This window comes from Zingiber officinale, chromosome 7A (genome assembly GCF_018446385.1).
Source record: "Zingiber officinale cultivar Zhangliang chromosome 7A, Zo_v1.1, whole genome shotgun sequence".
NCBI lineage: Eukaryota > Viridiplantae > Streptophyta > Magnoliopsida > Zingiberales > Zingiberaceae > Zingiber > Zingiber officinale.
This window is the reverse complement of record NC_055998.1, coordinates 71413035-71435108: the sequence shown is the minus strand read 5'-3', so window position 1 is coordinate 71435108 and position 22074 is coordinate 71413035. Positions and strand designations below refer to the sequence as shown.

The window sequence follows — 22074 nt, the reverse complement described above, 5'->3', positions numbered from 1 at the left end:
GTTCTTGCTGTGGATTTTAGGTCTGGCGGCTTGTTAGGGCAACAGAAAGAGTTGATGATTGTTAGATCCAACTTGATCCGCCACGAACAATGCAAGTAACAACGTTGCTTCCGTGCTCCACGTTCTTTGCTAATCGTTGGTAGAAATGCTTGTTAGAGCTTTGATATGTGTCCTTCCGTTGCACATTTTGTGTGGGAGGCTATTTCCCCTTCTGTTACCCTTCTCGATTTGCTAAGAATCCCACATTCGGGTTGATTTTTGATCTCTGCTTTTATTGGTTGTCGTTAGCACATTAAATTCATTTATGATGTATGAGTCTATAACATAGGGTTTCTTGGAATGTTTAGTTGTAGTTTGGTAAGGAAAGGTTTGATTTCACCGCGTCTTAGGAGAAAAGGGTCGTGTTAATATAGATGACCTGGGTGAAGATTGGTTGTGAAATGGAGCAGTATGAGGTTTTGGAGCAGATAGGGAAAGGTGTATTTGGGTCAGCTCTACTGGTGAAGCATAAGGTCGAGAACAAGAGGGCATCCTTTTGTCTCCGAAAACCTAACCGACTCACTCATCGATTTCAAGCTAAGGGAGCTTGCCTCCGTCGGAGCGAGACCTTCTCGCTCTGCCAATTCCAGCGCCGAGCACGAGGAGCTTCTCGAAATCTCCAGGGGCTTCTCTGACTGCTCCAGCTTTGGCTCCGACATCTCCGGTGAGCTCCAGAGGCTGGCTTACTTTTCCATATCTGAGGTGCCGCAGAGCGTTGTGGCATCCAACGTTGAAGGTTTCGAGGAATCCGGGCTCAGCACGTCGTCGGAGAGCCTAGAGTACGCGTGTAACGCCCGCCCCTTTTACTACCACTCCTGCCTAGTGAGGGCGGGGTTACTTTCTTACCCTTAGACTTAGTAAATTTAAACATTCATACATACATACAGCGGAAGACATACCAAGCATATGAATATGAAATAACATGGTTCAACTTAAATAGTCATAGTATCCATTTCTAGCACATGCATAAGGAATCATAAAAGGCATCACATAACATAACATATTATTCTAAGTTCATTTCAGCAGGTCATTTTATTTCTTTAGCCAAGTCACCATCACACATCTCTTGCCCCTTCCCGCTGCTCCTCTAGTTTCTCCATTCTTTACCTTTATCTGTGGTACAAGGAAAAGTATCTGTAAGCACTCAAGGCTTAGTGAGATCCTTTCCTACTCACAAAAACCAACGTAATCATGCAACATCATCAAATCATACGTTAGAGTAATTGATGCTCATCTCATCATGAAATTAAAACATATCATATCATGGCATGAATCTCAATAATAACATAACGTAAGGTAGACAACATATTATGGCATAAATCTTATCATAATACATGTAACATCATATCCTAGCATGAATCACATCATAACATAAGAAATCATCATATCATGGTATAGTTCATATCATAGCATGGAGGTACTAACATAACATAAGAAAATCATCATATCATGGTATAGATCATATCATAACATAAGTGTACATCATAGCATGAGTAAATCATCATATCATGGTATAGATCATATCATAACATAAGTGTACACTATAGCATGAGTAAATCATCATATCATGGTATAGATCATATCATAACATAAGCGTACATCATAGCATGAGTAAATCATCATATCATGGTATAGATCATATCATAACATAAGTGTACATCATAGCATGAGTAAATCATCATATCATGAGCATGGATGCAAGATGTCCTTTAAAACATGAGAAATGTCATGTACAATATGCCTTTCAAAACATGATTTATGTCATGGGTGGGATGTCTTAAAATAATATCATATAGTACTTGAAAATAATCTCAACATGAAAGGGGCCCGGCTTAGTACCACATACATACATAATGCGCGCATCCTAAGTAGACCCAAGGTAGCTAGTCTTGAACCTACTAGGAAACTAGGCCCGTAGCTCGACCTAGGGGCACGTAAGGAGTCCACCCTTTACTAGGCCCGTAATTCGACCTAGGGGCGCATGAGGAGCCCACCCTATTGGTACAAGCCATTCAAAGTAAAATACATGCCATATCATATCTCTATCATTTCATAACATAATTATGTCGTTCATAGCATATCTTATTCATGTCATTCATAGCATATCATGTTCATGTCATTCATAACATATCATATTCATGTTATTCATAGCATATCATAATCATGTCATTCATAGCATATCATGCTCATGTCCTTCATAGCATATCGTTGTCATTCGTAACCTATCATATTCATGTCATTCATAAGGTATGCATAAATGGGCACATAGCCATGCATACTTGGGCACACAACCATCATACTTGTCTTGGGCACATAGCCATCATATTTGGGCACATAGCCATTTTTTAGATATCATTCTCATGCATGGTTCATAAGCATATTTAAATGAGCAATATGACACAAAAAGAAAACATAATCATGCATGGTTCACAAGTTAACTTCTTCTAATTCATGTCATGGCAAGGGAAGTACATATTGAGTCATAACTTAGTCTAAATTCTCAACCCACTAAGGGTGGCCGAAACATGCATAGGCTCACTTAGGTTTCATGAAATCATACAAGCAAATGAACCCACATTCATTTCCATAACATTTAACATAGGGAACATCATGAGCATATGTGATTTTAGGTTCTATGCTTCCTAGGGTTTTAAACCCACCTTGGCCGAAACATACAAGGTCCCATCTAGGTTACATATAGCATGTAAGCATGTGAATCTAAATAAATTTTTCTATACATTTATCATAGGCATTCACATGAGCATATTAGGTTAAAGTTCAAGCTTCCTAAGTTCACCAAATGTAAGTGGCCGAATGCCACCAAAGCATGGATTCTAGACATGTGGGTACTCATAAATTTCATAGCATACATGGAGAGGAACATAAACATGTTAGGGTTGAATTTAGGCTTGCCTAAGCCCTACATTTCATGGTGGCCGAATGTTTAACATGTGAAAAACATAACCCTAAGCAACTTGAAAACTCAAGTGCATAATGTTATCTTCATATCTTTTCATAAAGTAAAACATAAGCAAGCTAGATTTGAGGTTGAGCCTCACTAAGGTATTTAAATCCCTACATGGCCGAAACCTTGTGATAGGGTCCTCCTAGTTCTAAGCAACATACAAGTTATAAACATCAAGAGAACATTAACAACATATGGTGGAAAACTTCATACTTAATACTTCTTCTAGAATTTACAAGCATGTGAGTACCTTATGAATTTCATAGCATATCATGGGGAGGAACATAAACATGTTAGGGTTGAATTTAGGCTTGTTTAAGCCTTACATTTCATGTTGGCCAAAAGTTTATCAAGTAAAAGACCTAACCCTAAATAACATGAATCCCAAGTGCTTTATGTCATTTTTCATATCTTTTCATAAAGAGAAACATAAGCAAGCTAGATTTGAGGTTTAACCTCCTTAAGGTATTAAATCCCTTCATGGCCGAAACCTTAAAGTAGGGGTCTACTAGTTCTAAGCAACATACAAGTACAAACATTAAGAAAAACATTCATATAACATCATAGAATAGGTCATAGACATGTTAGTTTTTAACTTGAGCTTTCCTAGGTTTTAAACCTCTTCATGGCCGAACCCTAAGGTAGGGTATTACCTAACCCTAAGCCTTATACAAGCATGAAATATCAAGGTTATATTCATAACATATCATGAGGAAAACTTAAACTTATGGATTTTGGTTTTTAAGCTTCCATAACTTCACAAGCATCATAACCGAAATTTCTAAAGGAGAACTCTAGGTTAAAATTTCATATAAACTCAAACGAAAACCATGGAACCACTTGTACCACAGGTGAGGGGATACTCACATCCTCTTGCTTGGTCTTTTCCTAAGAGAAGGTACCCTTGGTGAAAATAAAGAAGAGAGCTCCTCCTCCTAGTGCTTCTTTGTGTTTTTCTTGCTTGTGAGAGGTAGATCTTGAGGGTTCCTCCTTGTAGTTTGGTTTTCTTAGGAAGAAAACCTTAGTTAGATTTTTGGAAAAGAAAAGAGGGGGCTCTAGGTCACGGCAAGGTGAGGGAAGGGAAGAAAAAATGAAGTCTCTTCTTGATTTTTCCCTTTATGCTAGGTGGAAGTAAGAAGCAAAAAGAGGCTTTGCTTTCCCCTCTTCTTAACTCATCTTTTAGTCTCTTAATGATGAAGAAATGTCTTCATTCATCCCCCTACTTCCTCTCCTCTCCTTCTCTCTTGTTATCCACGAAAATGAAAAGAAGAAGAAGAAGACAATTTGTCTTTTTCTTGCTTTCTTCTCTTAATCATGGTCTTACCTTTATCTACAATATCCATTCTCTATTTAACAATAACTCATGATGGTCTAGTGGTAATTCTATAATTCTTAGCTTAAGAAGGTTCAAGGTTCAATCCTTGACTAATTCTTTATATATATATATATATATTTTCTATCTTATCTTCTTTTATTCTAAAAGAAATCTTCACCTACTTAGCTTAAGAAATTTGTGGGTGTTACAGTACCCCATACCTCATAAAAAGTTCGTCCTCGAACTTTAAAATAGCGACATCAGGTGGCACTAGACTTCCTGCTGAGTGCATCAGCCACTTTGTTCGCCTTTCCTGGATGATAAAAGATCTCGCAGTCATAGTCTTTGACTAGTTCGAGCCATCTACGTTGTCTCATATTCAGGTCTTTCTGTGTGAAGAAGTATTTCAGACTCTGGTGGTCGGTGTAAATCTTACACTGGGCTCCATATAAATAATGTCTCCATGTTTTGAGCACAAAGACCACGGCTGCTAGTTCCAGGTCATGGGTGGGGTAATTCTTTTCATGCTCTTTAAGTTGTCTAGAGGCATAGGTAATAACCTTGCCGTCTTGCATGAGTACAGCTCCCAATCCTAATATGGAGGCATCGTTGTACATATCGAAGCCCTTGTCACATTTCGGAAGAGTAAGGATCGACGCACTAGTCAGTCTCCTTTTTAATTCTGTGAAACTCTTCTCGCAGTCATCCGTCCATTCATACCTTTTGTTCTTTTTGGTGAGGTATGTCATAGGGGCTACAATTTTAGAAAAATCTTCTACAAATTTCCTGTAATAGCCTGCAAGTCCGAGAAAGCTCCGGACTTCGCTGGCATTCTTCGGCCTGTTCCAGTTACTTACAGCTTCGATCTTGCTTAGATCCACCATTACTCCGTCTTTGGAGATAACATGACCCAAGAATGATATTTGATTAAGCCAGAACTCACATTTGGAAAACTTTGCATATAATTGTTTCTCCTGAAGGATCTGTAGAACTGTGTTCAGGTGTTCAACGTGTTCTTCTGGGGTTTTGGAATAGACGAGGATATCATCAATGAAGACAATCACAAATTTGTCGAGATACGCCGTAAATACCCGATTCATCAGATCCATAAATGTAGCAGGAGCATTAGTTACGCCAAAGGGCATAACTATAAACTCATAGTGTCCGTATCTTGTTCGAAATTAATGCCATCTTCGGAATATCACCCTGTTTCACTTTCACCTGGTGATAGCCGGATCTCAGGTCAATCTTTGAGAAGACAGTTGCACCCTTCAATTGGTTGAACAAGTCATCGATTCATGGAAGAGGGTACCGGTTCTTGATTGTTACCTTATTTAGTTCTCAGTAGTCTATACACATTCGCATGGATCCATCCTTCTTCTTTACGAACAGTATCGGAGCTCCCCATGGGGAGTGACTAGGGCGAATAAGTCCCTTGTCAAGTAATTCCGATAGTTGTCCCTGTAATTCCTTCAACTCTGCCAGCGCCATTCGATAGGGTGCTTTAGAGATCGGTTTAGTGCCAGGAATCAATTCAATCTCAAATTCTATCTCTCGATCAGGGGCTAATCCTGGTAATTCATCGGGAAACACCCCTGGATATTTGCATACTACTGGAACATCTTCTAGTTTCTGGTCATTGATTCGATCTGCGTCGACCATTTGTGCTAGAAAGCCAGTACATCCTTGATCTAACATCTTCTGTGCCCTTATAACTGATAGAAATCCCTCAATTTCTTTTCTGGGTTCTCCAATAAACTCGAACTTCAGTTCGGCTTCCGGTCGGAAGACTACCTTTCTTTTACGGCACTCGATTGAAGCGCCGTACTTGCTCAGGAAATCCATGCCTAGTATAATATCAAAATCCTGCATGTCGAGTATTATCAGATCGCAGTAGAGTTATCTGTCTGCGATTCGGATAGTCACGGCTCGCAGCATCTGATCGGAAGGCATCACTTCTCCCGAAGGCAAGGTTGTTAAAAATTTGCCTTTTATGACTTGTGGTGGTACTTCTAACTTTTTCATGAAGGGTATGGAGACAAACGAGTGGGTTGCTCCGGTATCAAATAATACAGTAGCATACTGACTAAAAATAGATAGCTGACCTGTGACCACAGTAGAAGCACTCGCCACGTCTTCCTTGGTGAGAGAGAAAACCCTGGCATTCGCCGGTACTGGTGGGGCTTCTAATCTCCCTTGGCTAATCAGAGTCCCTTCTAAAGCTGCTTGCATCTGATGTAGTTGTGCAGGGGTACTCCTATTCTGGTCATACTGCTGAGATGGTACCTGGAACCGAGTAGGGCAATCTCTGACCATATGTCCTTCCTGTCCACAATTGTAGCACTTCCTCGTACCCTGATGGCATACTCCAGAATGCTGTTTCCCACAAGTGGCACACAGAGGGTACCTCGGCTGCTTGTTTGCTGGACCACTTTTACTGTTGTTCCATTGTTTTCTTTTGCCAGTGGAACTTCCTTTCCAGTTCGTCTTGGTACTCTGCGATTTCTATCCTTCCATCTGTGCCGGACTCTTTCCTTCGTTCATTGCTTTTGATAATGTTCGGTGATCAAAGCACTGCTGACTAGCTCTTCCATGGTTTGCGGTCTATTAACTCCGCCGGCCACATTCAAAGCTATTTCAGGTCGGAGCATTCTCAACATTAATCTGACCCGTTCTCTTTCCGTGCTGGCCAACTCTGGACATAGGCGTGCGAGGCGGTTAAAGCACTTCACAGCATCACTGACTGATAAATCGCCTTGCCGAAATTCGGTGAACTCGTCATAATGCCGATTTGTCACTCGCATATGAAAATATTCCTCCAGAAATTCTGCTTCGAAATCTGCCCAGTTCATCAGATTGACTTGTCTCTTGGCCTTAACTCTTTCCCACCACATCCTTGCATCTCCAGAAAAACAAAAAGACACGCACTTGATCTTTTCCGGTACGGGCCAATCTAGCAGATCTACGATATTTTCCACCGTCTTGAACCAGGCCTGGGCGTCCCATGGCTCACATGTACCCGTAAAATTTTCCGGCTTTAATCTCAGCCACTGTATCAGATAAGTTTCCTGTCGGACTGCTGGAACAGGGGCTACCGGTGGCACCGGGGTAGCTGCAGGTATAACGGGCATAGCGTTTTGATTTGCTGGCGGGGTGACCGGATTTCCTTGCTGACCTATCAAAGTAGTAATCAATTGTTGTTGTTCGGTGATCTGACGCTGAAGGTCTGTGACTACCTGGGTCAGGTCTGGTGGATTTACTGTCTCCTCAGGTCTACCACCGCGTCTTCTAGTAGCCATGATTATCATCATAAATCACAATAATGCTAGCATAAGTCGTTATAGTCCCAACTAGAATAACATAAGGTAGTTATCATTCTTAACACGACCTAGTATATGTTATCGTCAATCCTATCCTACCATCATATATTCCCTAGACTAAAAATCATCACAATAAAATAGGCGTGCATATTTAAATAAACATATCAGACATAAAATAAAGTAAGCATAGAAAATTCTTACTTGGAGCGGCAGGATGGAGGCTTGATGAGTGTAGTGAAATGGCTAACCTGGCTCTGATACCAACCTGTAACGCCCGCCCCTTTTACTACCACTCCTACCTAGTGAGGGCGGGGTTACTTTCTTACCCTTAGACTTAGTAAATTTAAACATTCATACATACATACAGCGGAAGACATACCAAGCATATGAATATGAAATAACATGGTTCAACTTAAATAGTCATAGTATCCATTTCTACCACATGCATAAGGAATCATAAAAGACATCACATAACATAACATATTATTCTAAGTTCATTTCAGCAGGTCATTTTATTTCTTTAGCCAAGTCACCATCACACATCTCTTGCCCCTTCCCGCTGCTCCTCTAGTTTCTCCATTCTTTACCTTTATCTGTGGTACAAGGAAAAGTATCTGTAAGCACTCAAGGCTTAGTGAGATCCTTTCCTACTCACAAAAACCAACGTAATCATGCAACATCATCAAATCATACGTTAGAGTAATTGATGCTCATCTCATCATGAAATTAAAACATATCATATCATGGCATGAATCTCAATAATAACATAACGTAAGGTAGACAACATATTATGGCATAAATCTTATCATAATACATGTAACATCATATCCTAGCATGAATCACATCATAACATAAGAAATCATCATATCATGGTATAGTTCATATCATAGCATGGAGGTACTAACATAACATAAGAAAATCATCATATCATGGTATAGATCATATCATAACATAAGTGTACATCATAGCATGAGTAAATCATCATATCATGGTATAGATCATATCATAACATAAGTGTACATCATAGCATGAGTAAATCATCATATCATGGTATAGATCATATCATAACATAAGTGTACATCATAGCATGAGTAAATCATCATATCATGAGCATGGATGCAAGATGTCCTTTAAAACATGAGAAATGTCATGTACAATATGCCTTTCAAAACATGATTTATGTCATGGGTGGGATGTCTTAAAACAATATCATATAGTACTTGAAAATAATCTCAACATGAAAGAGGCCCGGCTTAGTACCACATACATACATAATGCGCGCATCCTAAGTAGACCCAAGGTAGCTAGTCTTGAACCTACTAGGAAACTAGGCCCGTAGCTCGACCTAGGGGCACGTAAGGAGTCCACCCTTTACTAGGCCCGTAATTCGACCTAGGGGCGCATGAGGAGCCCACCCTTTTGGTACAAGCCATTCAAAGTAAAATACATGCCATATCATATCTCTATCATTTCATAACATAATTATGTCGTTCATAGCATATCTTATTCATGTCATTCATAGCATATCATGTTCATGTCATTCATAACATATCATATTCATGTTATTCATAGCATATCATAATCATGTCATTCATAGCATATCATGTTCATGTCCTTCATAGCATATCGTTGTCATTCGTAACCTATCATATTCATGTCATTCATAAGGTATGCATAAATGGGCACATAGCCATGCATACTTGGGCACACAGACATCATACTTGTCTTGGGCACATAGCCATCATATTTGGGCACATAGCCATTTTTTAGATATCATTCTCATGCATGGTTCATAAGCATATTTAAATGAGCAATATGACACAAAAAGAAAACATAATCATGCATGGTTCACAAGTTAACTTCTTCTAATTCATGTCATGGCAAGGGAAGTACATATTGAGTCATAACTTAGTCTAAATTCTCAACCCACTAAGGGTGGCCGAAACATGCATAGGCTCACTTAGGTTTCATGAAATCATACAAGCAAATGAACCCACATTCATTTCCATAACATTTAACATAGGGAACATCATGAGCATATGTGATTTTAGGTTCTATGCTTCCTAGGGTTTTAAACCCACCTTGGCCGAAACATACAAGGTCCCATCTAGGTTACATATAGCATGTAAGCATGTGAATCTAAATAAATTTTTCCATACATTTATCATAGGCATTCACATGAGCATATTAGGTTAAAGTTCAAGCTTCCTAAGTTCACCAAATGTAAGTGGCCGAATGCCACCAAAGCATGGATTCTAGACATGTGGGTACTCATAAATTTCATAGCATACATGGAGAGGAACATAAACATGTTAGGGTTGAATTTAGGCTTGCCTAAGCCCTACATTTCATGGTGGCCGAATGTTTAACATGTGAAAAACATAACCCTAAGCAACTTGAAAACTCAAGTGCATAATGTTATCTTCATATCTTTTCATAAGGTAAAACATAAGCAAGCTAGATTTGAGGTTGAGCCTCACTAAGGTATTTAAATCCCTACATGGCCGAAACCTTGTGATAGGGTCCTCCTAGTTCTAAGCAACATACAAGTTATAAACATCAAGAGAACATTAACAACATATGGTGGAAAACTTCATACTTAATACTTCTTCTAGAATTTACAAGCATGTGAGTACCTTATGAATTTCATAGCATATCATGGGGAGGAACATAAACATGTTAGGGTTGAATTTAGGCTTGTTTAAGCCTTACATTTCATGTTGGCCAAAAGTTTATCAAGTAAAAGACCTAACCCTAAATAACATGAATCCCAAGTGCTTTATGTCATTTTTCATATCTTTTCATAAAGAGAAACATAAGCAAGCTAGATTTGAGGTTTAACCTCCTTAAGGTATTAAATCCCTTCATGGCCGAAACCTTAAAGTAGGGGTCTACTAGTTCTAAGCAACATACAAGTACAAACATCAAGAAAAACACTCATATAACATCATAGAATAGGTCATAGACATGTTAGCTTTTAACTTGAGCTTTCCTAGGTTTTAAACCTCTTCATGGCCGAACCCTAAGGTAGGGTATTGTTGGTTGCTACTCGGAAAACCTAGAGGTTCCACTGTACAAAAATTTTGTACAAAGGTCTGAACCTTTTTCCTAGCTACCATGTGTTCTTTTAAATTAAATTTTGGATCGCCTGCGGAACTTAACACGTTTGATCCAAAACTTAATCTATTTGTTCTTTTAGGTTTTAACTTGGATCTCCTGCGGAACTTAACACGTTCGACCCAAGTCTCCTTAAGTTATTAATTCCATTAAATACTAATTTCCATAAAAGGTTCTCAGTACTGACGTGGCGAGGCACATGGCCTTCTTGGATATGGGAGCAACCACCACCGACAAGACAAAACCTTTAATAGAAAGCTAATATTTAATTTCCTAAAATAACTTTAGGTTAACCAAAGAGAACAATCAAATCACAAGGAAAAGAAAGAAAACAAAAGAACTCAACATCGAAAAACATATTCGAAATACTAGATCATAAGCCTCTTGTATTTGGTATTATTTCCATAAATAACTAGCATGATGCGGAAATAAAAATTACTAATTATACCTTGTAGAAAAACCTCTTGATTTTCTACCGTATTCCTCTTCTAACCTCGGACGTTGTGTGGGCAACGATCTACCAAGATGAGAAACCACCAACCACCTTCTTCTCCTCCAAGCAAGGTTCGGCCACAAAGGAAGAACTTTACCAAAGAAGAAAATCAAAATACTAACCAAGCTCCAAGAGATGCTAACTTTCTCTCCTTCTTCTTCTTCTCCAAGTAGTATCCGCCACCACAAGAACTCCAAGAGAGAGAAGTATTCGGCCACCACAAGAGGAAGAGAGGGAGAGGTAATGGCCGACCACACCAAGGAAAAAAGGGAGAGAAAACAATAGAGGTTGTGTCCCATGAAGGCACCTCACCCTTCTTTTATATTCCTTGGCCTAGGCAAATTAGGAAATTTAATTACAATAAATTTTCCTTAATTTCCTTGACTTGATTTAATTGAGAGAAATAAAATAAAATTTCCTAAATCAATTTCAAGTGGCCGGCCACATCATTGGAAAACAAAAGAGGACAAGTTTTAATCAACAATTAAAACTTCCTAATTTGTTTCCGGAAATTTAAAAAAAATAAAATTTCTCTTTAAAATCTCTTCATGGTTAATAAAAGGAAATATCTATAATTTTAATTTTATTAATCATGTGAATAATTTTAAAGAGAAAATAAAACATCTCTCCAATCTACAAATAAGGAAAGAGATCTAATCTCTTTCTTTAATCTTTTGTAAATCTTTTACAAGAGAGATATTTTAATTCTAATTCTCTTTAAATTATATCTTCCACATTATAATAAAAATTAAAATTAAAATCCATTTTTAATTTAATTTGGCCGGCCCCCACTAGCTTGGGTTCAAGCTAGGGCCGGCCACCCAATAATATACCTAGGCCGGCCCTAGCTTGGTTCCCAAGCTAGCTTGGCCGGCCCCTATTGGGTGGGTATAGAATGTGGGTATAGGTGGGTATAGAACTCTATAAATAAGAGACTACGATAGGGACCGAGAGGAGGAATTGGTTTTGGTCTCCCGATAAAATTAAGCATCCCGTGTTTGCCCCGAACACACAACTTAATTTTATCAATGATAATTCATTCCACTAGAGAACTATCATTGAACTACCGCACCAATCCCAAATTACATTTTTTGGGCTCCTTCTTATTATGAGTGTGTTAGTCTCCCTGTGTTTAAGATATCGAATGTCCACTAATTAAGTGAGTTACTGACAACTCATTTAATTAATATCTAAGTCCAAGAGTAGTACCACTCAACCTTATTGTCATGTCGGACTAAGTCCACCTGCAGGGTTTAACATGACAATCTTTATGAGCTCCTCTTGAGGACATTATCAACCTAGTATCTCTAGGACACAGTTTCCTTCTATAATCAACAACACACACTATAAGTAATATCATTTCCCAACTTATCGGGTTTATTGATTCAACGAACTAAATCTCACCCATTGATAAATTAAATAAATAAATATCAAATATATGTGCTTGTTATTATATTAGGATTAAGAGCACACACTTCCATAATAACTGAGGTCTTTGTTCCTTTATAAAGTCAGTATAAAAGAAACGACCCCAAATGGTCCTACTCAATACACTCTGAGTGTACTAGTGTAATTATATAGTCAAGATAAACTAATACCTAATTACACTACGACCTTCTAATGGTTTGTTCCTTTTCCATTTTGGTCTTGAGCTACTGTTTATAATTTATAAGGTACTGATAACATCATCTTCTGTATGTGATACCACATACTATGTTATCTATAATATAAATTAAATGAACAACTACAAACAAATGTAGACAATTAGACCAAATGTGATTCTTTATTCATAATAAATGTTTACAAAGCTTAGGCTTTTAGTATACATTCCAACAGGTATTACCTAACCCTAAGCCTTATACAAGCATGAAATATCAAGGTTATATTCATAACATATCATGAGGAAAACTTAAACTTATGGATTTTGGTTTTTAAGCTTCCATAACTTCACAAGCATCATAACCGAAATTTCTAAAGGAGAACTCTAGGTTAAAATTTCATATAAACTCAAACGAAAACCATAGAACCACTTGTACCATAGGTGAGGGGATACTCACATCCTCTTGCTTGGTCTTTTCCTAAGAGAAGGTACCCTTGGTGAAAATAAAGAAGAGAGCTCCTCCTCCTAGTGCTCCTTTGTGTTTTTCTTGCTTGTGAGAGGTAGATCTTAAGGGTTCCTCCTTGTAGTTTGGTTTTCTTAGGGAGAAAACCTTAGTTAGATTTTTGGAAAAGAAAAGAGGGGGCTCTAGGTCACGGCAAGGTGAGGGAAGGGAAGAAAAAATGAAGTCTCTTCTTGATTTTTCCCTTTATGCTAGGTGGAAGTAAGAAGCAAAAAGAGGCTTTGCTTTCCCCTCTTCTTAACTCATCTTTTAGTCTCTTAATGATGAAGAAATGTCTTCATTCATCCCCCTACTTCCTCTCCTCTCCTTCTCTCTTGTTATCCACGAAAATGAAAAGATGAAGAAGAAGACAATTTGTCTTTTTCTTGCTTTCTTCTCTTAATCATGGTCTTACCTTTATATACAATATCCATTCTCTATTTAACAATAACTCATGATGGTCTAGTGGTAATTCTATAATTCTTAGCTTAAGAAGGTTCAAGGTTCAATCCTTGACTAATTCTTTATATATATATATATATATATTTTTTCTATCTTATCTTCTTTTATTCTAAAAGAAATCTTCACCTACTTAGCTTAAGAAATTCGTGGGTGTTACAACGCGTCAGTGGAGGGCGTAAAGCCGGTGGTGCGCGCTTGCGTGGAGCGTCTGAGGTCGGTGTCGGTGGAGGCGAAGCGGGAGGCTGCGGCGTGTCACGCCCCGGAGGAGTCCCTGTCCGAAGAAATTTTGGCAGCATCTCCCCTGTACAACGGACAATCTGAAACTTTCTACATCTCATATACCTCAGCCACATGCGGCAGGAATAATAACAGTAAATAAACAATCACCCACGCAGTTTATATAATAAGTAAACAGAATAGTAATACCCTGACTCGAAATCAACCCTACTCAACTACACTCGTAAAGCTCAAATCCGACGAACTCACCTCTTCTGCCATTCAGGCAGGCATGTAGTAAAAACATATCGAATAGAACATCCATCAATATCGCATACAATGTCCAAGTATCCAAATAACCAAGTCCACACATAATCAAATAAGAACAAAACTAAATGATAGATAAATCATCGAGGTCTGCAGGGATCTAGCACTACCTGCAGTGAGGACTAGCGACTGGAACTCCCTCCTGACAGCATCAACCTGAAAATAACAACAATGGAGGCGGGGTGAGTCCAACACTCAGCAGGTACAATTGATATGCAAAGTAAAGAAATAAAACCTAGCACTAATCATGCGTACAGTCTCCTGATAAAATAAAGGTAAATGCAAATCGAAGTAAACAGGAGAGAAACTGTACTAACCAGGACCCGGTAAAAAGGACAAACAGTCCGAAAGGTATAGAAAACCTGTATGCATGTCAAACATAGGTATCCAAACAACATGCAGCATATAAATGCAACAAATACAAACACAAACAATAAATGCATCATGCATATGATGCCAATGTCATGGTCACCCCTGACGCCAGTCAGCCAACTCATAACAAAAGTGGGACCGAGAGGGTAGAGCTGTGACAACCGTGCACTCTGCATCACTACCCCTGATGAGTGACCGAGTGGACGGGATGCTGTCGGAGTACATACATACTCCTACCCCAAATCATAAATGGGGGAGCGCAATGCTCTCATCTCCCGGTACGCTATGACGGGGAGGGATCTCTAACGTGCTACACGCTGCGTCACACTACCCATGAGCGAACCAACGGAGCACCGGAAGAGCCAAACTGACGTGCTACCACGATGTGTCACGCTACCCATGAGCGTCACAACGGAGCACCGAACAGTGATGAAACTGGCAATGTGCTCAACAATAATGGAGCAATCTATCGCACAGCATGCGATCATGCAAATGGTGCATGTCACTAAGCATGGTAATATACTAAACCAACCTCTGGACATATAACAATGGGCACCATAGTGAATAAATCATATCAAGATATACTGATCAATAAGGTATCAAACCTAGGTCCTGACATGGTAAAACATAGTTATATCACTACCCATGAGCATGTGAAATCAGATAGGTATCAATACGAGATGCAAACAAACAATCAATCAAGCATGCAACATGTATCGGGCAGTGATTAACCGAAACAAATAAGAAAACACAATTAATGCAAATTGTTAATTTCATTACTAAGCATATCAAAGACAATAAGTCAAAAGTACTCGCCTCCAAAAGAAATGGTCCAATCAATCCAGATCCGGACGTCGAGATACTCGTCTCGCGTCAAAGTCCTGTGAGATCAATGTGTATATTTTTATTTAGCTACAATTCTCATAAATAGCTAAATGAAATCTCTAACCCTAAATTAGGACAAACCCTAATCAATATACACAACCTCAATCTACTCATAATCATCCATCTAAACAAACGAATCAAAACCATATTCTATAGCATGTATAAAATGCTCTACACCTTACCTCAAATCAACCGGATCAAGAAGGAGGAAGTGGTGATCGACAACAGCAACTTTCCACAGCAAACAACCTACTGTTGATGCTGGAACCAAGCAAATCCACAGATCTCAACAGAATGGAACAAAACCTCCTCTCTGCTGAATTCTTCCCTACCATTCGGATCATGGTGAGACCAAGAACACCACAGAACATCATAGTAACCAAAATTCACCTCACTGATCTCAACCATACATACCCAATCAACCAAAATCATTGAAATCCAGAAATTTCTCGTTCCTACTTACCTTGAGGATCGCTGCTAGGACACGGGAACACTGGCGAGATGGTCGGCGTCGGCGCTATGCCGAAATGCGGAAGAGAGGAAGAAGGGCACAGAGAATACCGGCGGCACCTCCGTGCGGCAGCGGCACGACTAGGGCACTAGTGGCCAGCGCTAGGAACTCCACGGCAAAGGCTAGGGCTCCGGGTGGTCGACGATGGCGCCGGCATTGGGGAACAGACGCGCTTGCAGTGGATCGGCAGTGGCGTCAGTATTCTCGGCTAGGGCACCAAGGGGTGCGGCTCAGGAGGAAGAAAATGAATGAGATGAAGAAAAAGTGGGTGGGCGGCGAGGAAGAAACCGCCGGGCCGGCGGTTAGGGCAAGGATCCGGAGGAAGGCTTGGCGTCGGCGCGACTTCGGCAGGGAGAAGGAAGTTTAGGCACGGAAAGAAAAAGAAAATAAATGAAAAGAAAAGGAATATGAAATAAATATTTCCTCGCTTAAATGGGTCGCCTAAACAGGCTTTTCCCGGGGCCCCGTTTTTTCATCCCCGTTAACTCGTTCGTACGAGCTCCGAAAAATTTCTGAAAAATTTTCAAAAATTCCAGAAAATTCCCTTATTCATATTCGCCTATTTTCGGTATTTTACAGCGGTGAGGATCCGGCTCCTAGCGAAGCACCGGTCAGATTTTTGGTCGTTGATCGGGGCATCGGGGGTGATCTCGGCCCTAGTCCCACTGCTGCACAGCATGGATCCGGCTGCGCAAGAGAATGCGGTGACGGCGCTGCTTAACCTTTCGCTGGAGGAGGCCAACAAGAGGCGTATAGCGGCGGCGGGCGCAATCAAGCCGCTGGTGTATGCCCTGCAGACAGGGACAACCTCTGCGAAGCAGAACGCTGCGTGCGCGTTGCTGAATATTTCGATGATCGAGGAGAACCGGGCAACGATAGGAGCATGTGGAGAGATCCCACCGTTTGCTTGCTACCTCATCAATATAGAAAAAAAGTCAATAGCCATCTTGTTCATATGCTCATAATAGCATGTGTTCTGTATAGTGTTTGCATGCTATTTATTCATTTTGTTTATCTTTGTCACTATTGCAGATGGAGCTAATTTCAAAAGTAAGAAGCCCATTTATTGTGGATTATAAAGATTCCTGGGTTGAAAAGGTTTCTAAAAGTTTACTTCCCCTTGATTTATTATGATAAGTTTCTTTTCTGTTTTAGCATTTAGGTTGTAAATGGATGTTTTATGATTGCATGTAATATGTATTAGAACTCTAGTTATTTAATCCATGTTTATTCATTCAGTCAATATTCTATGATTTCTTAAACTAGCATTGTTCTTGCAACTGAAAAGATATTTTACATGCACTCTTTGATTAATAACTATATTGATTATAGGAGCAGAGTGAAGAGCTTGCGCATACTTTTGTGGACTAGATTGACTCTGAGAATAGCTGCCTATGCTATATGGTTTCAGGGTCTAAAGCTAATAGTGCTTCAATTCATCAAAGTGCTGCTATAAATAGCAGTAGGGTTGTCCATGCCCAAGAGTTTGATGTTTCAGTAACAATGTTGAATATTGTATGTAGTTCAACGCATTTTGTCAAAACTTTTCTTTCCATAATTAGTGAATGAGTTAATAAATTGCTCTCTTCTTAGTATTTTTGTTAATTTGGTTCTTCACAGGCAATCATTCTCTACCATATCCATGAGTATGCACATTCATTATCTGTTCTCAAAAAGCTGTTCCAGAATATCGAGCCAATTAAAGAGGTATGCCTTAATTTAATCATCTTATGAGTTATTGATAAGATGATTCTTTTTATTCTACCTTGCTATTTTTTCCTATGCAGCAAATAGCTCTCTGTGATGCCTTCTGCTAAGGTCAACTATATCTTGTCAATTTGTAGACGTGTATGTCATCTTCTATGGATGTAAACACTAAGCAATGTGATGTTTCTTTTCTGTTTAACATGAAATCTAATAAGTTGTATGTATCTTTTTTTTTTTAATATTTTCTAGACATAAAGGAAAAATTATGGAAGCAGTTCCAAAGACAAGAGGAAGGCCAAGAAGTTGTAGCCCTCACCCTAGGTAATGATTTTTTATGTCAATCAGAATTGACATTTTACAAATTTTTTTTTGGAAGTTTGTGTACCTTTGTGGTTTTTCTCTTAATTAGCACTTCAACTCACATAGTTGATATGGAATGACTATTATCTTTTTTAGAGTTATCCCTCCTGAAAAAATACAGAATATTTCAAATTTATGTTCAAGTTATTGCAAGATTACCTCAGTCATATAGATTGATGTCATTTGAACCTAATCTAAGAAATTGCTTGATCAGCGCTACCACATATTCAAGCTATGAGCAAACGAAAAGTCCTTTATGATGAAAAATATTTAAGATTTTGGGGCTTAAAAATGGTGAAAAGATGAAGAAAGCTTGCACATGGCTTAATGACCTAAGGATATCTTTTATGAAATTGCAGCATATGCATGACGGATGTAATTCTGCGGTGAGACCAACAAGTAAGAGTAACAGGATTTTAACTTTCTCTATGGTCAACCTTGCATAACGGAACTTGTAGTTTCCTACTCTGTGTTGTTTGCTATGAAGAAGAGTGTACTGTAATCATGTGTGAACTATGGATATTGTAGATTTCAGAGTCAAAGTCATCAGCCCGCATTAACTTTAGCGTCCAAATATTAGATCCTATGTTGTTAAGATTAAACCTCAAGGGGCCCTCCTCACCTTTTCTTGCACCTGACCATTCATAAGACTTCAACTCCTAGGGTGTTTAGCATTTGCATTCTAGATTCATTATATTTCATGCGCAGCAAGTTTAGATTCTTTATCACAAATAAATTCTTAGATTTAGTGTTTTTAGAATGTTTAGGTTCTATGAATTGTTGTGATAATGGAACCTATTGTCTACTTGTTTATTTCTTCACTTTGATTATCATTTGTCATTGATTTAATCTGTATTTTAGTTGAAATATAATTCGACTTCAACTCATAAGGATTTTACACTGACTATATTTTACTTGGTTCTTCTCCATACGAAGATCAATTGACCAATTATTATGCAAATCAAGAATGTAAAATTCCTCAAATTTGTTCTATTTTAATTGAAATCTCATTGCTTCCCAAAGATAACAGTGATCCAATGATTCTTTGTTGGGTTTGATATGAAAGAAGAAATTGCATATTTGGTATCCACACTTCTACTTTTTGTGTGAAGACTTTTACACTGTTTGTCTTTAGGTCTCCTTAATAGTTGCAACTAAGGGTTTGATGTTGTTTCTCCATGTCAAAATGTATTAATTGGCTGCTATATGAAACATGTCTATTTTTTCCTCTAATTATTTCTATTTTAACTAATATCTTACTCATTTTTAAACTACATGATGATTTGTTGTTGACTTGCATACAAAAGAAGAGAAGTTTATTTACTATGTGTAGTTCTTGTTTGTGTGAACTCTTAATTATTTTCTATTTATTTCAGGTTCTTCATAACATTGCTATTGCAGAATACTTTCATTGGAATATGCTACGTAATTCAATAACTCCTATTTTTCCACTGGACTGTTAATCTCTTTTTTATTTTGTGGATAACTTTGCTGCAAACTATGCTCTGAAGAGAGTTTATTATGTCAACTATGCATTGAGGATATCTGGACGCAGGAAACCTTGCTGGCATCTATTATGAACAAAGTCAACTTGACATGGCAATTCTGCATTACAAGCAAGCTATCAACTGTGATTCTACCTTTATTGAAGCTTACAATAATCTGGTAAGTTGATAATGGTCTAATATGTCAAAATGTGGTATCCTTCTGAGCCAGGTTAGTTAATGATTGACTTTCTTGCACATTAAAAGGGGAATGCTCTCAAAGACGCTGGACATGTGGAAGAGGCTATCAACTTCTATAGGGTGACATTTTAATTTGGATATTTTTATTCTCTTAAGTTTTTTTTTCCTTGTTGAATAACTTCATTTTAATAATTTTTCCCAAGTCATGCCTTGCTTTACAACCTAACCATCCACAAGCATTGTCAAGCCTTGGCAACATATACAAGGACTGGTAAGCTTTAGAAATGTTTGATGACAACTATGCGGATAGTTTATTTTTGTTCCTTAATAAAACTTCTCTTCATGCAGCAACATGATGAGTGTTGCTCCATCATTCTATAAGGTAACTTTAGCAGTTACAACAGGGATATTTGCACCCTTCAACAACTTGGCTATTATATACAAGCAACAGGTAGAGTACTATATCTGCCTTTTTCATCGCTAGTTTGAGAGTTACTGCATATTGCCTCATTTAATGGAAGAAAGTTATATAATTTGTCTATCTTCTTCTTTGTTGTCTTTGCCCCTAGTTGGAAATTGATAGTTCTCTTGTATTACACTAGGGAAATTATGCAAAAGTGATAGCCTGTTACAATGAAGTTCTTCGCAGACTGCTGCTGATGGTCTTGTCAATAGAGGGAACACATTTAAGGAGATTGGTAGAGTTACTGAAGCAATTCAGGATTATATACGTGCTGTGAATATCAGACCAACTATGCCTGACGCCCATGCAAATTTGGCTTCAGCTTACAAAGATAGGTAATTTCTTCTTTGAATTTGTGTTGGTGTTGGACTATATCAGTATCTTACATCATTGATTCTTCTTTCTATTTATTTGTGGTTGAGATAATTGATGTGCATTTCTCTTTTTAAGCATTCCAATTACTCATCTTGTTACCTGGTGCTCTTACTGCTTTTTCAATTATGATTTTTGGTCTTGATTTACTAATATATTATTTATGTGTTTTTACAGTTTACAAGTCTCAAGTACTCCAGAGTTGAAATTGATGAAGTGCGGTTCGAGTGGGCTGAATGCATGCTAGATTACATTTGAGTAGGAAAGGTATTTGATTGTTGAAAACTTTGGATGATGCATGCATTTGCATGGAATGTAAATTGTGAATATTACCTTGATGTGTACAATATCTATTACCTTTTGATGTTGTAAAAAAGAATATTTGTGTATTTTATGGATACTGTTGTAAGAAGAATATTTATGTAATTTGTGAATATTTGTGTATTTTATGGATACTGTTGGAAGAAGAATATTTGTGTAATTTGTGAATATTTGTATATTTTTTTGGTTATTGTCGGGTTTTCACTATTTCGGAAATCAAATTTGTGCTGTTAAAAAATACTGATATTACATCGGTTTTCCACCGCTGCAAAACCGGTGTTATTAACTAATATTACATCGGTTGTATACCGCTGCCAAATATGGTGTTATTAGCATATAATATTACATCGATTTTACACTGTTGATGAAACGGTGTCGTTAAGTGATACTACACCGGTTAATAACCGATTCGAACACCGGTGTCGTTAAGTGATACTACACAGGTTTTAACCCGATGTCTAAAATGGCAGACCTTTTACATCGCCTTCATAGAGCTTGTTTATGAGGGTTTTTGTTGTAGTGTTTGGAGAATATATGGAGCTTGTTTGACATTGAATCTGACTTGGAGAGAAAGAAGACAAGATATGGTTGTGCCTCAAAGGCATAGTCGTGTCATCAAGGAGTCCTCAGCATTCTCCATGGTCCGATCATGCCTATGAGGCATGGTCTTGCCTCACTCCCGGCAGCTTTAGGCTTGGGCCATGCCTATAACCCTCTGCTTGGATAGGGTGGGTGAAGGTTCATTAATGGAAGGGGAAGGGAGGGAAAGGAAGGGGAAGTAAAGTATTTATATTCTCCTTGTTTGGGAGGGAGGGAAGGTTTATTAACGTAATATGTATTACCATGTTTGGGAGGAAAGTGAGGGTAATGAAGGTTAAATATATAAAGTTACAAAATTATCCTTACTTTTGTTAAAAACTTATGTGTTCAAGAACCTATTGCATCTTGCATACATTTATTGGTTAAGAATTATGCATTTAAACATTTGTAGCTCATTTGTTAAAGTCGGCGTCGAAGTTGGTGTCAGTGTCAAAGTCGGTGTTGG

General features: G+C 38.4%; 1 protein-coding gene and 1 long non-coding RNA gene across 2 annotated transcripts; both read left to right on the top strand.

Moving 5' to 3' along the window:
- Positions 1–413: 413 nt before the first annotated feature.
- On the top strand, positions 414–17086 carry LOC121999423 (U-box domain-containing protein 4-like). Its single transcript, XM_042554109.1, has 3 exons — positions 414–512; positions 577–826; positions 16701–17086. Exons 1-3 carry the CDS (start codon positions 414–416, stop codon positions 17084–17086), a joined length of 735 nt encoding a protein of 244 aa, XP_042410043.1.
- A 2558-nt stretch (positions 17087–19644) lies between these two features.
- LOC122000169 lies at positions 19645–20134 on the top strand. The gene is made up of 3 exons (XR_006116996.1): positions 19645–19853; positions 19940–19993; positions 20077–20134. It is a non-coding gene; the product is annotated as an uncharacterized LOC122000169 (long non-coding RNA).
- The last annotated feature ends 1940 nt before the right edge of the window (positions 20135–22074 follow it).